The sequence below is a fragment of the Rhipicephalus sanguineus genome, chromosome 3 (genome assembly GCF_013339695.2).
Source record: "Rhipicephalus sanguineus isolate Rsan-2018 chromosome 3, BIME_Rsan_1.4, whole genome shotgun sequence".
Taxonomy (NCBI): Eukaryota; Metazoa; Arthropoda; class Arachnida; order Ixodida; family Ixodidae; genus Rhipicephalus; species Rhipicephalus sanguineus.
Window position 1 is genome coordinate 127,249,072 of NC_051178.1, and position 12,353 is coordinate 127,261,424.

Below are 12,353 nucleotides of genomic sequence, written 5' to 3' on the forward strand. Positions count from 1 at the left end.
GACACCGTAGCCCCTTTTCCTGAGAACCCCTTCAACCCCGCAGCCAGTTCGCGCTACTCCCAGTTTTCCCACTCAAGGAAGAGGGTAATGTTCCCCTGCGAGTGAAAAAGCCCTTGCAGGGGGAGGGAAGACAAGAGTGGAGAGGAATCGCCACAGCAGAAGGGAAAGTCCCGATTCCAAGCGGGAAAACAGGTCTTCATTACAAATGATTCAGTGTTCTCATATCGTCAGGGATCAGGGTTGCAACGTGGGCTTGTTGGTTACTCATTTGAATAGCTTTTGGTGTAGTGCGAAAGGAAACACGGACACGAGAAAGCACACAGGAACACCACACTAGCGCTGTGTGGTGTTCCTGTGTGCCTTCTCGTGTCCGTGTTTCCTTTCGCGTCAGGGGTCCTATGCAACTTTTGTTCAATACGTTATATGGCTAGAGTCTGATTAAAGGCATCAGTACAGCTGAAAAGACAAAAATACAGTGGTTTTTTTGTCAAGTTTCCATCTGAAGTTTACGATGTGCTCTTCATTACGTTTTTTGAACGCTGCTTGCTATATCGCCACCTACAAAACGCATTAAAGAAGCAAAAATATTGAAACCAACATTGTACTCACTTTTTCAGGCTTGACCCACTTCTCCAACTCCATGAGCGTCCCCTTAATTTCATTGCGAGTGTATTGGATTTCGAAGAGAATGCTTTCGAACTTGTTCTGCAAAAAAAAAAAATGCACTGTCTTAGCAAGGAGCCAGGCTCCCAAACTAAGTGCACATTAACACAAGTTTTTCTACACTTGTTCGCAAAGGTAACTGCATTCTGCTCCAGCAGCTGCTTTTGTATTTTTCATCAAGTAAGCATAATGAAGCGAGAATACACCAGTTTCCCAAGATAGGTGCTACCATTGTCTAACACAGTCAACAATTACAAATTGTCACACGGGCACTTTTAATCACAGTCAACAATGGCCACTACTGCACTGTCCAAACTAATCCAGACTGATGTTGGCACAGACATCCATCAAAGCATGAGCCAGATTACGATTAAATCGACCATGTGACACTGCTAATCTATTTCCGCCCATGCCAGTTAGGGACTCCAGACAATGTATAAACATTTTAGGAGGCATTACCTAAAGTTGCCTGCACTGCCTTTGCACACACCTATGCAATTATTTCATCCTTCCCATGGTAATATATTAATGCTTATCTGTTAAATTAACATAATATCTAGGGTTTTATATGCAAAAAGCACAATACAGTTATGAGGCACACCACAGTGGAGGGCTCTGAAATTTTGACCACCTAATGTTCTTCAATGTGCACCTAAATCGAACTACAAGTGACTCTAGCATTTCACCTCCATCAGAATGTGAACGCCGCAGCTTGCACTGAATCCATTACTTTCCTGTCAGCAGCTAAGCACCGTAACCACCGTATCACCACAGCATCTGTCAACTTAACAAACGACGACAAACGTTTAGAGACACTATCAACCCAAGAAATGACAAGAGGATACAATAATTTGCACACAAAGTCAGAACTGAAAACACTGTAATCAGGAAAACAGTCAGATGTGTCTGGCTCAGATTACGCATGTCTGCAGCAGAATTAAAGGCAAATTGAAGCTCGGCAAGGATATGTGGTGTTCTAGGCTGCAAAGAGCAGCGAGAGGTGGTAAGGAGTGTTAAGCGATGCCGTTGTAGGCAGCGAGTAGATTTACAGAGGCATACAAAACAGTCATATGGCATGAAAATATTGAAATGATGAACGTTGCTACATGAAAGATATGTGCCTTTCTTGGTGCTCTCTGAAACTGACTGGGCAGTATAGAAATGTCCCCAAGTAAGTAATCGTCGTGCACTAAAGCAAACAAGGCTTCCAGCCCTGGTAAACGTTGTACTTATTACAACTGAAAAGAAAGAAAGATCCTTTAGAGGGGCACTGGAAATGGTATTGCGTTCAGAAAACATTTTAGGGGCAGTACTGAGCAAGGAACACAGTCACTCGCTATTACATCCTGCAGAGATGGTGGTGAGAATTAGAGCTCGCAATAGTTACATTCTAAAAGAAATCTCTTCGAGAGTAGTTATTAAAGTAATAAGTAATGCCCACTGCATTTGTGGCAGTAAAAGAATATACTCTTAGCTCGTGTATTTCCATTTTACCACTCCCTCAATAGCACTCAAATATTTCTAGATCAGATTTGATATAAACATACCTCTCAACTTTTCGTGCATAAATGGTGTCTGGCTACACGTGTGCCATTGATTCCTGCTTTAATTTGACACGCTGAGCGACAATGACCCAGTCGCTTAATGTTACAAGTCGTGTGTATGACGATTTACCGCAAAATGCCAAGCAAGCACCCCCCTACGGTGAAGGATAATCCAACCAGATTTGGAGGGGGGGCGCTTGCTCGGTCCCGGACCGAAATTCAAGATGGCAGTGGGAGAGCCACTAAAAATAAAATATGCCCATCCATGTTTCTAATTAAATGTTTATTTATTTACTGTTTTTATTCCGCCTCGTCACTGTCAAACCATTGAAGCAGCGACCGGTTTGACCAATATACGACCAGCCACATGACAACGGAATTTCATGAACAACATTAGATACGCATTCGGTGTACTCATTCTTGTGGTTCTTTTTACACAAGCGATGCTCGTCTTGAAAAAAGAAAGTGGCCGCAGGGGAGGAGGGGGGGGGGGTGTGCTCAGATCTCCCGAAAAAGGGAGGGGGGCGCTTGCTCGGCATTTTACAGTAATTCATAGATTTGATTGGCATTTGTATATTGTCTTAAGTGACATAAATAGGGCAATCAAGAGAAATTCTGTCACGCAACGTTTTCTCATCTCTGAAAGATGAGAGTCAAAGTATATGTATGCCTTGGCAAGCAAAACTATTTTATTCATCACAGTAATATTCTTGGACATAAAACAACAAAGTTTCAACAGAGAATAAAATATTAACAGATTCAGCAACACAATAATAGTCACTCAGCAAATGGCTCTTTAAGTTCCCCACATTACAGATTAAAAGCCTGGGAAGTACTGGACACCGATTGTTTTACTTTTTTGAAGTCTTATTTCTACGGCTGGCATCAGAAGCATTCGTCACCGCCGCCATGAACTGCATCGCTAGCAGACTTTTTTCAGAAGCTTCAAGTCATGCAAGTTTGGAGTGCTTGCAACTAACAACTTCAAACAGGGTGGCTAGATACAGCTGAACTCAAGGCGCTGCCGAACAATATTCATAATGAAGGGTGAAATTCAGGACATTTTTGTATGTTTTGCAGGATGCGGGATTATAGCCCTGAATGTGGGACAGACCCAGAAGTTACTATTGGGAGCAATATCATTATTTGAGGTGGCTCCATATGTGTGATTACAGGAACATCATCTGGCCTTTTTGACAACTGGTGTTTACTGTTCCCTCTGCTTTCACAAGCGTATTATTCCCCAAGAGAAGTTACCGTTTACTATCCAAAATTTTGGTTTCTCTTTGAAACGTCCCACTATTAAGCTTTTTCTGAAATAAACAGCATATCTACAACAAAGTTATCACAAGTAGGTTCAATAACAAATTCTGCCAGATTGAGAGGACACGACCTAATATGTTCCATGAATATCCATGGCATGGGTTGCTCCAATACACTGCTGTCAAATTTAACCCACCCAACATCATATTTGAATTCGGGTGCATAGCGGGTCATCACTACGAGAGGATTCATGGGCATGGTGGAGAGCACAGAAATAAAATAGCTCTTTGCCCACATGTTCAACAACAGATGTTCCCAAAAATGACACATCAACACTATTCTTTGAAATAGCTCCGCCATGAGAAGCACAATCACATCTGCATCCCCAGGGGCACAATGTCACGTATAGCATGGCCTCAGTCAGTATAGTAAAGAAAGAAGAGAATACACCACAGGTGGGTTACGTACAAGCACTTATTGGACCCTTAGACGTTAAACTGAGTGAAGTTCCTTCCATTGACAAGGAAAGGCACAACCTTAAAATCATTTTTGACAATATATATCCAAATCATGCCAAAAATTTGCCTTACCAGATATTAAACGGCCTACTACAAAGGCATTTAGAGGGGATACATACGACAAATATCATAGCTACAGATGCCTCACAATCCGAAGAAAAATCTGGCATTGGTATTTTCTCTGAGACCTTCAACTGGTCATTTTCATTAAGACTTCCTGATTTTTTATCAGTATTTTCGGCGGAATTTCTAGCGGTAATTATGGCTTTACGAAAGCTGACCCCATCAACATCAAGAGTTGCAATAATTACAGATTCATTATCTTTGTGTTCAGCACTCGCTGCAAATAGCGAATCAATTATCACGTAGGTTTCATTTTCTTGTTCCCAGCCACGTAACTTTAGATTAATCTGGGTACCGGGACACAAAGGGATAAAAATGAATGAAATGGCGGACTCTCTGGCGAAAGCTGCTCTCAGTGGTCCCATATTCTCAATTATTCCCATAACAGCACTCCTAATTCGTGACAGATTTAGAAGGCGTGCGATAATTCAAGACTCCGGCAAAACATTAATCACTCATCTAAACGAATACCGACCCCTCTTGTTCCCTTGGCCTAGGAATTTCTGCTCAACAAGAAAAGAAGAAGTTATTTTTACTAAATTACGATGTCGCATTCCAAAACTAAACTTTTATACGCATAGATCTGGTCTGGCTCTCTCCCCTCTTTGCTCGTTTTGTAACCAGGACGAAACAGTTGAACATTATTTCTTATGTAACCGTTTCAATTTACTAAGGAAAAATATTCTCATAGCGGCGTTTAATCGAATTAGATTGGATTTCATTACTTCTAATATTCTATCCTTGGGAGCCTCCTCATTAGGTCATTGTCACCGGGATGTCTGTTCTGCTGTACAAAAATTTTTAATTGAATCAGGGCGGTTTTAACTCTGAATTTTAAATTAGCATTATGCATTTTTTCTTACTCTATAATTCATTAGTCATAGAAATCATATGTGGCCACTTCTACTTTAAATTAATCGTTTCTTGGCCAATCCCCCAGAGTGGGTGTGAGCCATGCATAAAGGAAATCATCATCATCATCAGATGTAGAGCATGGAGTAACAAAATATTCTGCCTGTTATCAATCTTGTAGGCAGTGCTTTTTGCCTTTTAAGACGCAGCTGGTCAAAGCCCAATGCATTTCATCATGCCTTTGCTGCATAAAGAACCATCATCCCAATGAATGGAGAATCGGCTGTCACTGCCAAACTTATCCTTTGTTCCATGCTCTCTCTCTTGCTTCATGCTGGCACAAATAAGCCGACCTTTCCAAGTCTCTTGTTTTCGAACATCTATCTCCCAAAATCATTTAGATGGCCTTCACATATTTCGAAAACTAAACTTATGCCCTTTATTGACTGAGCCACTTCAAACTTCACTAGAAAACATTTAGAATGTTCCATGCCTGACCATTCCTTTGCAAGGGTGGATCTTTGGCCTTGTTGGTGCGACATATGCATAACGTTAAGCGCAATACCGAATCGACGAGGACGGGACAGGGAGTGACACACACACAAGCGCTAACTTTCAACAATGCTTTATTGTGAGCCGGATCACTGCATAAATACATGAAAATTGCGGACATCAGGCATGCGCAAATGTGAAGGATCTAGAAATGACAATTCTTTTCTGGACAATGATAATGAAGGTGCGCTTAACCGCGCATTGCAGCACGTGTGGGTGTTCGCTTGCTTTTCATGAGTGCTCTGTCGTACGCACGCACAAAGATGAGACCACGCGGTTGATAGTTGAATCAGCCACCATACACGAGTTAGGCCAAGATTGTGTCAGCGCACCTTCATTATCATTGTCCAGAAAAGAATTGTCATTTCTAGATCCTTCACATTTGCGCATGCCTGATGTCCGCAATTTTCATGTATTTATGCAGTGATCCGGCTCACAATAAAGCATTGTTGAAAGTTAGCGCTTGTGTGTGTGTCACTCCCTGTCCCGTCCTCGTCGATTCGGTATTGCGCTTAACGTTATGCATTCCTTTGCGTCTCCCCTCTCGACCGTGGTATCGCCGTTCGAAAAAACAGCGCATAATATGCGGCACGTCAAAACATTCAATTGTTTTTGTTTATTCCCCTGCACTATCCCTGTACAGAACAGCTTGCCCGACCCGTTGAATTCCAATCCATTTCGTCAGTTATTTTTTGCTTCTTTGTTGGGAGTTTCTTTCACGTGCTCAACACGGACTCTGTGAAGTCAATCGCCCCTGTGCACGGCCCACAATTACTGTTTTTAATAGCGCTAAATGAGGCCCATTTTTTGTTCCCCTGCTAGTCCCGTGTTGCGTAACCAATGACGTTTCGCAAGTGAACCGAAACGCGGGTTGGCAGTGTATTCGCGTGCCTGCTGCATCGAAATTCACTCGAACAGCTAGACTGACCTTGTTGAGGTCTTCCTTGAGGGCGTCCACAAAACGGTCGTGGTAGTCGGCGAGAAATCGGTCCATGGCCTTGAGCTGCTCGACACGATAGCTGGTGGGCCGGGTTTTGCCAAGCTTGAAGGACCGCCGCAGCTCGTCCATGCGCTGCGGACAAATTGTCACCCAACGCGGCCAGACAAGGCAGCATAGAGAAAGTTACCTTCGAGTAGCTGCTGGACATTTTTTCCTCACCTCCACCAAGGCCGGCAGCTTTGTGGACAAAAAATAAGGGAATACTTAGTGCAGCAAACACGCCTCAGAAGTTTTCAAGCGGCGGCCGTGCGAAGAAAGTGCAGACGCTAACCTAGATAGCGTTCTTTCTAGAGCGAAAGCAATCACAAGAAGCACAACAGTCGGGTCACACACACACATACGTACACATGACGCTGAGCGAAAACGAGCACCTCGCGGTGGTCAACGCAGGATGACAAACACACGGAGCAGCAAATACTTGGACAGCCGGCGTACGCACAACCACACATTGGCCAGCGCGAAACACGATAGTGAGGAGGTGGTGACGCTTGTCAATTTGTATTTTTAATCAGCGCTGCCAAGGCGCCGCAGCGCCACGCTGAAACCTGGCGGGCGTCGTTCGCAACGGCGATGCGCGCTGTGGCACGCTTTCGAAACTGGCGTGCGGCGCTTGTAAACTTTCTGCGCTGTGCGCGAAATCAAGGCCGCAGAGTGACCTCGCGTAGGCGAAAACTTGCTGTGCACGTGAGCGGAGGGAGTTAAAATGTCTGGCGTCGTAGCAACATATGACTCCCCGCAGGTTGCACTGTAGAGACTTTGTAGACAGCACTCGTCCTGTGGTTTTTTTGTCTTTAGTCCCGGCCTTCGTGCTGTAATATTTTGCTCTATGTAGTACATACGTGAGATCAATGCGGGCTTCCCTTTTTTCTGTTTATTTCTTTTGTGCGCACGAGAAAAAGCATTACAAGCACATCTGGGATGCGTACCCCCCAGCGGCGTACCAACTTGTTCGCGAGTGGGGGAGCTGCCGTCCCTCCAGGCCCGTAGCCAGGGAGGAAGAAAGGGGGGGGGGGGGCTAGCCCCCCCCCCCCGTAATTTTGGTGAAGTAGGTGCTTTTAACAAAAATAAATAATTAAAATAGGTGTTATTCTCAAATGGTCAATGTTTTCAGCAAGTGCCCCCCCCCCCCGAAAAAAATTCTTGGCTACGGGCCTGCCTCCTTCGCTCCAGATATATATATATATATATATATATATATATATATATATATATATATATATATATATATATAGTCGAAGAAATTAAGGAGCACACTTACGAAAATTGCATATTTTTACTCATTTACGTTTCGGCTGTGGCACGGCCTTCGTCAGAATAAACTGAAGTACAAGCACACAGCCGCTTTTATGGGCATCAACACGTGGGTGAAGTGAATGTACAAAATTTACAAAACAATGATAAGACAGATGCAGTACTACATCAGGCAGCATCAAGGGCATGAACAAGCGCTTATAACGATGAGCGACCGCACTAGTCTCGATGGTTGCACGTGAAGAGACAAGACGATAACGATTGTTCAATAATCGAACTGTTTTGCAGATGTGTTAGGCACGTTTCATTGAAGTTATGACAAAAATTCGAACATCAAGACATCACAGGAATGATATTCCTTTCCGATGAAAGAAAATGAATTTCCTGAAACAGGAAGACCGTTTGACCGGTCTATAAAACGTTTACTGCTGCCCTTTGCGTCGTCGATTACATTATGTAAAGGCAGGCAGGGCAGAATAAAATGATGACAGAGCGCTCTAACGTTGAGAGCTTCTACTCAGCGGTAGCCTTCTGTGCAGTCATGTAGCGCAAAGCGCGAAAGCGTAGGCGGTCCGCACCGCAGAGAACCTACAGTGCGTGGTCGCGAGACATGGGAGACAATCTGCACAGCAGAAGCGCAGGATAAATTTCATTATATAAATAAGTGTTTATTATGTAGAAGTAAAACTTCGCCTCACTTGCTAGTTTCCCAGTCTGCAGCCGACAATGACCACTCTCGAAAGTGGTGGGGCTCCGCCCCCCTTGCCCCCCCCCCCCCTTCGGTAGATACGCCTATGGCGTGCCCGTTTGCTCGACAGACTGCTCGCACATTCTATTAATTACGTCGGTTGTCGAAGCGCTCGTGCTCGAGGACGCGTGAATCCGATTCCGAGCCGCGGATGCCGCATTTCTATGGGGGCAAAATACAAGAACACCTAAGTGCAAACACATGCACGAACATACGTAAGCGTTGATCGGCTCCCCCCACTCGAAATAAATTTCTTGCTACCCTCTTGATTTACGAATTCCGGCGACCTACGGCGTGCCTCGTAATTGTATCTTGGTATTAGCTCGTAAAAGCACAGAATCTGGTGTGCTGTAATGATGGCACCAGCGCACGAGAGCTGCCCGCACGTGGCTGCTCTGAGAGGGAACATCGACGCAACAGCACTTACTGCGCACTCTCTCTTTTTCCCGGTCGGCGCTTTTCCTGTTCAGTCGCATCGGCCGAAAGTTTCCTTCTTGTATATCGGCGACGGCCGTGAAACGAGGAAGCGTCAACGGCGAAAGCCGAATGGCGCCTCAGCCGAGGGGGATATATTCCCGCGCCCAGTCGCAACTTTCATGAGGAGGTGATCTGTGAAGTACGTATACAGTGACCAAAGAAGTGCTAATATATTGCATCAAAGAAAGAGATGAATGTGAAAGCGCGTTGCGTCTGATTCAAGGAGGTTTCACGGCAGGAGTTTACCTTCAGTCTAAGTATAGGCCATCGATAAGAACAATAACTGGTGGTGCAGTACGTTAAAGAAGAAACAGCCAATGATAAGAGATACAGCTTTTAACGAAGTACGGAAAGGACAAACAGCCATATGCGCTCCCGTTTTACTGCGATAAATATATAAAAACCTTCGCTGTAGGTCACTAAGAAAACCGTCTGGGCTTGTTGGTGCAGCATGGCACAGGATAAGTGAATCGCAGAAGACGAGGACGGTGAGGCTTGATACGCGAGCGCTGACTTACAACAATATATTTTATTTGGAAACTATAGCAACCACATATAGGGCACAAAAACGCGTGACACATCGCATGTGGGCCATCCGCGCAAAATTTGTATCATAATGTGAACCCAGTACCTATAGGCAGACTGTTTTGGATCCATCTTCTTCCGTCCAGCGTCTGCTGATCTTCGTGCAAAACTTGCGCCACCGCCTCCTCTGCTTGCGGCCATTGCCAACTTCTGCTCATACGAATAAGCACGACGTTTTTCTGCCCTCAAACCTACAGACATCCTCACATGTTTTTGTTCGTGTTTACGCGCCTCGCCATGCTCTTCAGCCCCGCCATGACGGTCCCTTCCCAGTCATCAAACGTTCTGAACATCGATCATTTCACAATCCTGCGCAATGGGCGTGAAGACACAGTCGCAATCGAAAGGATAAAGCCGGCACCCACTATCAACTGCTCCGTTTGACCACCTCTTCAACTACCCATGTCTGCAAGGGGCGCCCACCTGTGGCAGGCTTTTCTTCTTCTGGCGCAAAAAAAAACGGATAATTGACGTTTTATAAACGTTTATCCCAGACAATAAAAAGGTCTAGAAGACGTCACGGAATAGAAGTTGAAGGTCTAGAAAACGTCGTATGTGTCGTCTAATGTCTGGCTAGAATCCGTTTTCAACACCACCTAGAAAACGTCGGAAAAAATCCCATTGTATAAAAAGGATTGCTGGGCACCTAAAATATCCCATTGCATTGTTTTTGAAAAGACGTTTTCTAGACCTTTTTAAGAGGCAGAGAGATGGACCGTGAATTTATATTTTTTTTGGCATAATAACGTAGATTTAATCAATGGAGATAAGGTATTAGGCCAACATGAAACAAGGAAGGTGTTTTTTTTTCTTCGAGCCTGGTGGCAGACATGTCACCGCCCCGTTATAAAGGGGACGCTCATAGTATCCATCCATCCATCCAGCTTCTTGCAACATGGAGTCTTCCATGCCGCACGTGAGCTCCGCATACCAGGTACGTTTATTTTTGAAATAACCAATTCAGTCTTTCCGACAGGGAGCTCATATTGCTCAGTATTAAAACAAAGGTGCTCCTTGTTTGATTCGCAAGCAGGGTTTTGCTTTTCAAGCTTTCATTGAAGTGAAATATTTTGTTTATATGCCACGTTGCACATGTGCAACAGTGGGAAGTAGTGTCCCACTGAACGACTGTTGCATATATGCAACATGACTCCATCCTTCTGATTAGCAGTGTGTTGATGTTATTTGGTTTTTATTTATTTATTTATTTAAAGTACCTGCAGCGCCCGAAGGCATTATTGCAGGGGGAAATACACAGGGTAACATATGCTTACATAAATGGATAACTATGAAAACAAGATCCAACAACAACATAAACAACAAAAAAAAAGAAAAAAAGAGAAAAAAAACTATGAGCGTAACAGCATGTCTCTGAACGAAGTTTCAGTGCGACAGTCAACAATCTCCTGTGGAAGCTGATCTGGGAGGATGTGTGTGGAAAAAACGAGTATAGGTATACGTTTGTTCTGCAAAAACTTTCTCTTATTTTTAGAGGGTGGTCACTTCTGTGAGACAAGAAATGGGGAGGTAAAATGTAAGATCCTTTATCTATTTTGACCAAGCCATGAAAGATTTTGAAAAGCATTTCTAATCTAATGTTTTTTCTACGTGTACTTAGTAATTCCCACCCCAACCTATCCTTTATTGCAGTAACACTAAACCATTGTGCTAGAGACAACCTGTGCGGTTTTCGAGTGCAGTAAAATTGTTTTTAATTTATTTTATTGGAATCTGCAGGCTGGTATGTCGTCGTCTTTGTTCTGTGGATTGCCCAGGAGACGACGAAAGCGTTTCCTTGGAAATGACAACTTGCTTCACCATATTGACTGCAACCAGAGTGACATATCCGATGAGAGCAACGATGATGAATTGGAAGTGGCAACTGTTGATAGAAACTCTGAAGACAGTAGTTCGACGGGGTCCGAGGATGAGGTCACGGCACTCACAACAGGCTTGAAAGCGACATACGCGAAAGAACGTAGAACTTTTTTTCAAGTCCTCGTTTGGAGAGCGAGCTGACATGCAGGAAAATCTCATACATTATTGGCACTGTTCGAGAGAACAGGTCGCAATCATGCAAGTTGATGAACGAGAAAGAAATGAAAAAGAAATGTCGTGGCTCATTGGACTTCTGTGTTGCGCGTCGTGTGGTCAGAACAACATGGTTGCCGTGAAGTGGTTCGACAGCAGGCCAGTCACAGTCATCTCCAATTGTGTGGGCGTTGACCCCATAACAACTGTCAAAAGATGGGACAAGAAGCAGAAGACACACATTCCAGTTGAGTGTCCTGCTATTGTGCCAATGTACAATATGTGAACTGGTGGTGTTGGCCTGCTAGAGAAGATGTGCTACAGCTATCGCTTTCCAGTGCGGGCAAAGCGATGGTACATGTACATATTCTGGCACACCGTCAAAATGGCCGACGTAAATGCATGGTTTCTGCATAAACGCCATGCACAACAGCAAGGCAATCGTATAATGTCTCTGCGTAGTTTTCTGTCGGAGCTTGCGACCGCATTGGTGCTTTACACAAACCGTGCACCTGGACGACCATCTAAGGAAAATGTCCTAGTCGTCAAGAAGGTCCTCAGTGCAGTACCATGAGACGCGTGAAAGGACGGAACGCAGCATTGCCCACTTTGGAACGAGCGCAGAACCAGATGCAAGGCATGCAAAGGGGGCTACACCTTTGTTTCTTGCTCAAAGTGCCAGGTATATCTGTGTCTCAATAAAGACCATAATTGCTTTATCCACTTTCACGAGGCTTACAACACCT

General features: G+C 44.3%; 2 protein-coding genes across 3 annotated transcripts in view; one reads left to right on the forward strand and one right to left on the reverse strand.

Moving 5' to 3' along the window:
* Window positions 1-6,988, reverse strand: part of LOC119387120 (aldehyde dehydrogenase family 3 member B1) — a 78,719-nt gene extending 71,731 nt beyond the window's left edge. The window contains exons 1-4 of one of the 2 annotated variants that reach the window (XM_037654428.2): window positions 6,861-6,988; window positions 6,643-6,692; window positions 6,444-6,587; window positions 610-705 (exon numbers count right to left, since the gene is read on the reverse strand). In XM_037654428.2, coding sequence (XP_037510356.1) covers window positions 610-705; window positions 6,444-6,587; window positions 6,643-6,692; window positions 6,861-6,864 — 294 coding nt within the window. In that variant the 5' untranslated portion in view covers window positions 6,865-6,988. Of the gene's footprint in view, window positions 1-609; window positions 706-6,443; window positions 6,588-6,642; window positions 6,693-6,786 lie in introns of both variants that reach the window. The other variant, XM_037654429.2, reaches the window with a different exon arrangement.
* A 3,459-nt stretch (window positions 6,989-10,447) lies between these two features.
* Window positions 10,448-11,893, forward strand: LOC119385827 (uncharacterized). The gene is made up of 3 exons (XM_049414124.1): window positions 10,448-10,510; window positions 11,314-11,535; window positions 11,732-11,893. The coding sequence occupies exons 1-3, from the start codon at window positions 10,472-10,474 to the stop codon at window positions 11,891-11,893; spliced, it is 423 nt and encodes a 140-aa protein (XP_049270081.1). The 5' UTR covers window positions 10,448-10,471.
* Window positions 11,894-12,353: the final 460 nt, after the last annotated feature.

Coding starts and splice junctions, on each gene's coding strand:
- LOC119385827 (XM_049414124.1), top strand. CDS start 10,472: ATGGAGTCTTCCATGCCGCACGTGAGCTCCGCATACCAG. Junction 10,511..11,313: donor ACGTGAGCTCCGCATACCAG/GTACGTTTATTT, acceptor TGGAATCTGCAG/GCTGGTATGTCGTCGTCTTT. Junction 11,536..11,731: donor CACTCACAACAGGCTTGAAA/GCGACATACGCG, acceptor TCGTGTGGTCAG/AACAACATGGTTGCCGTGAA.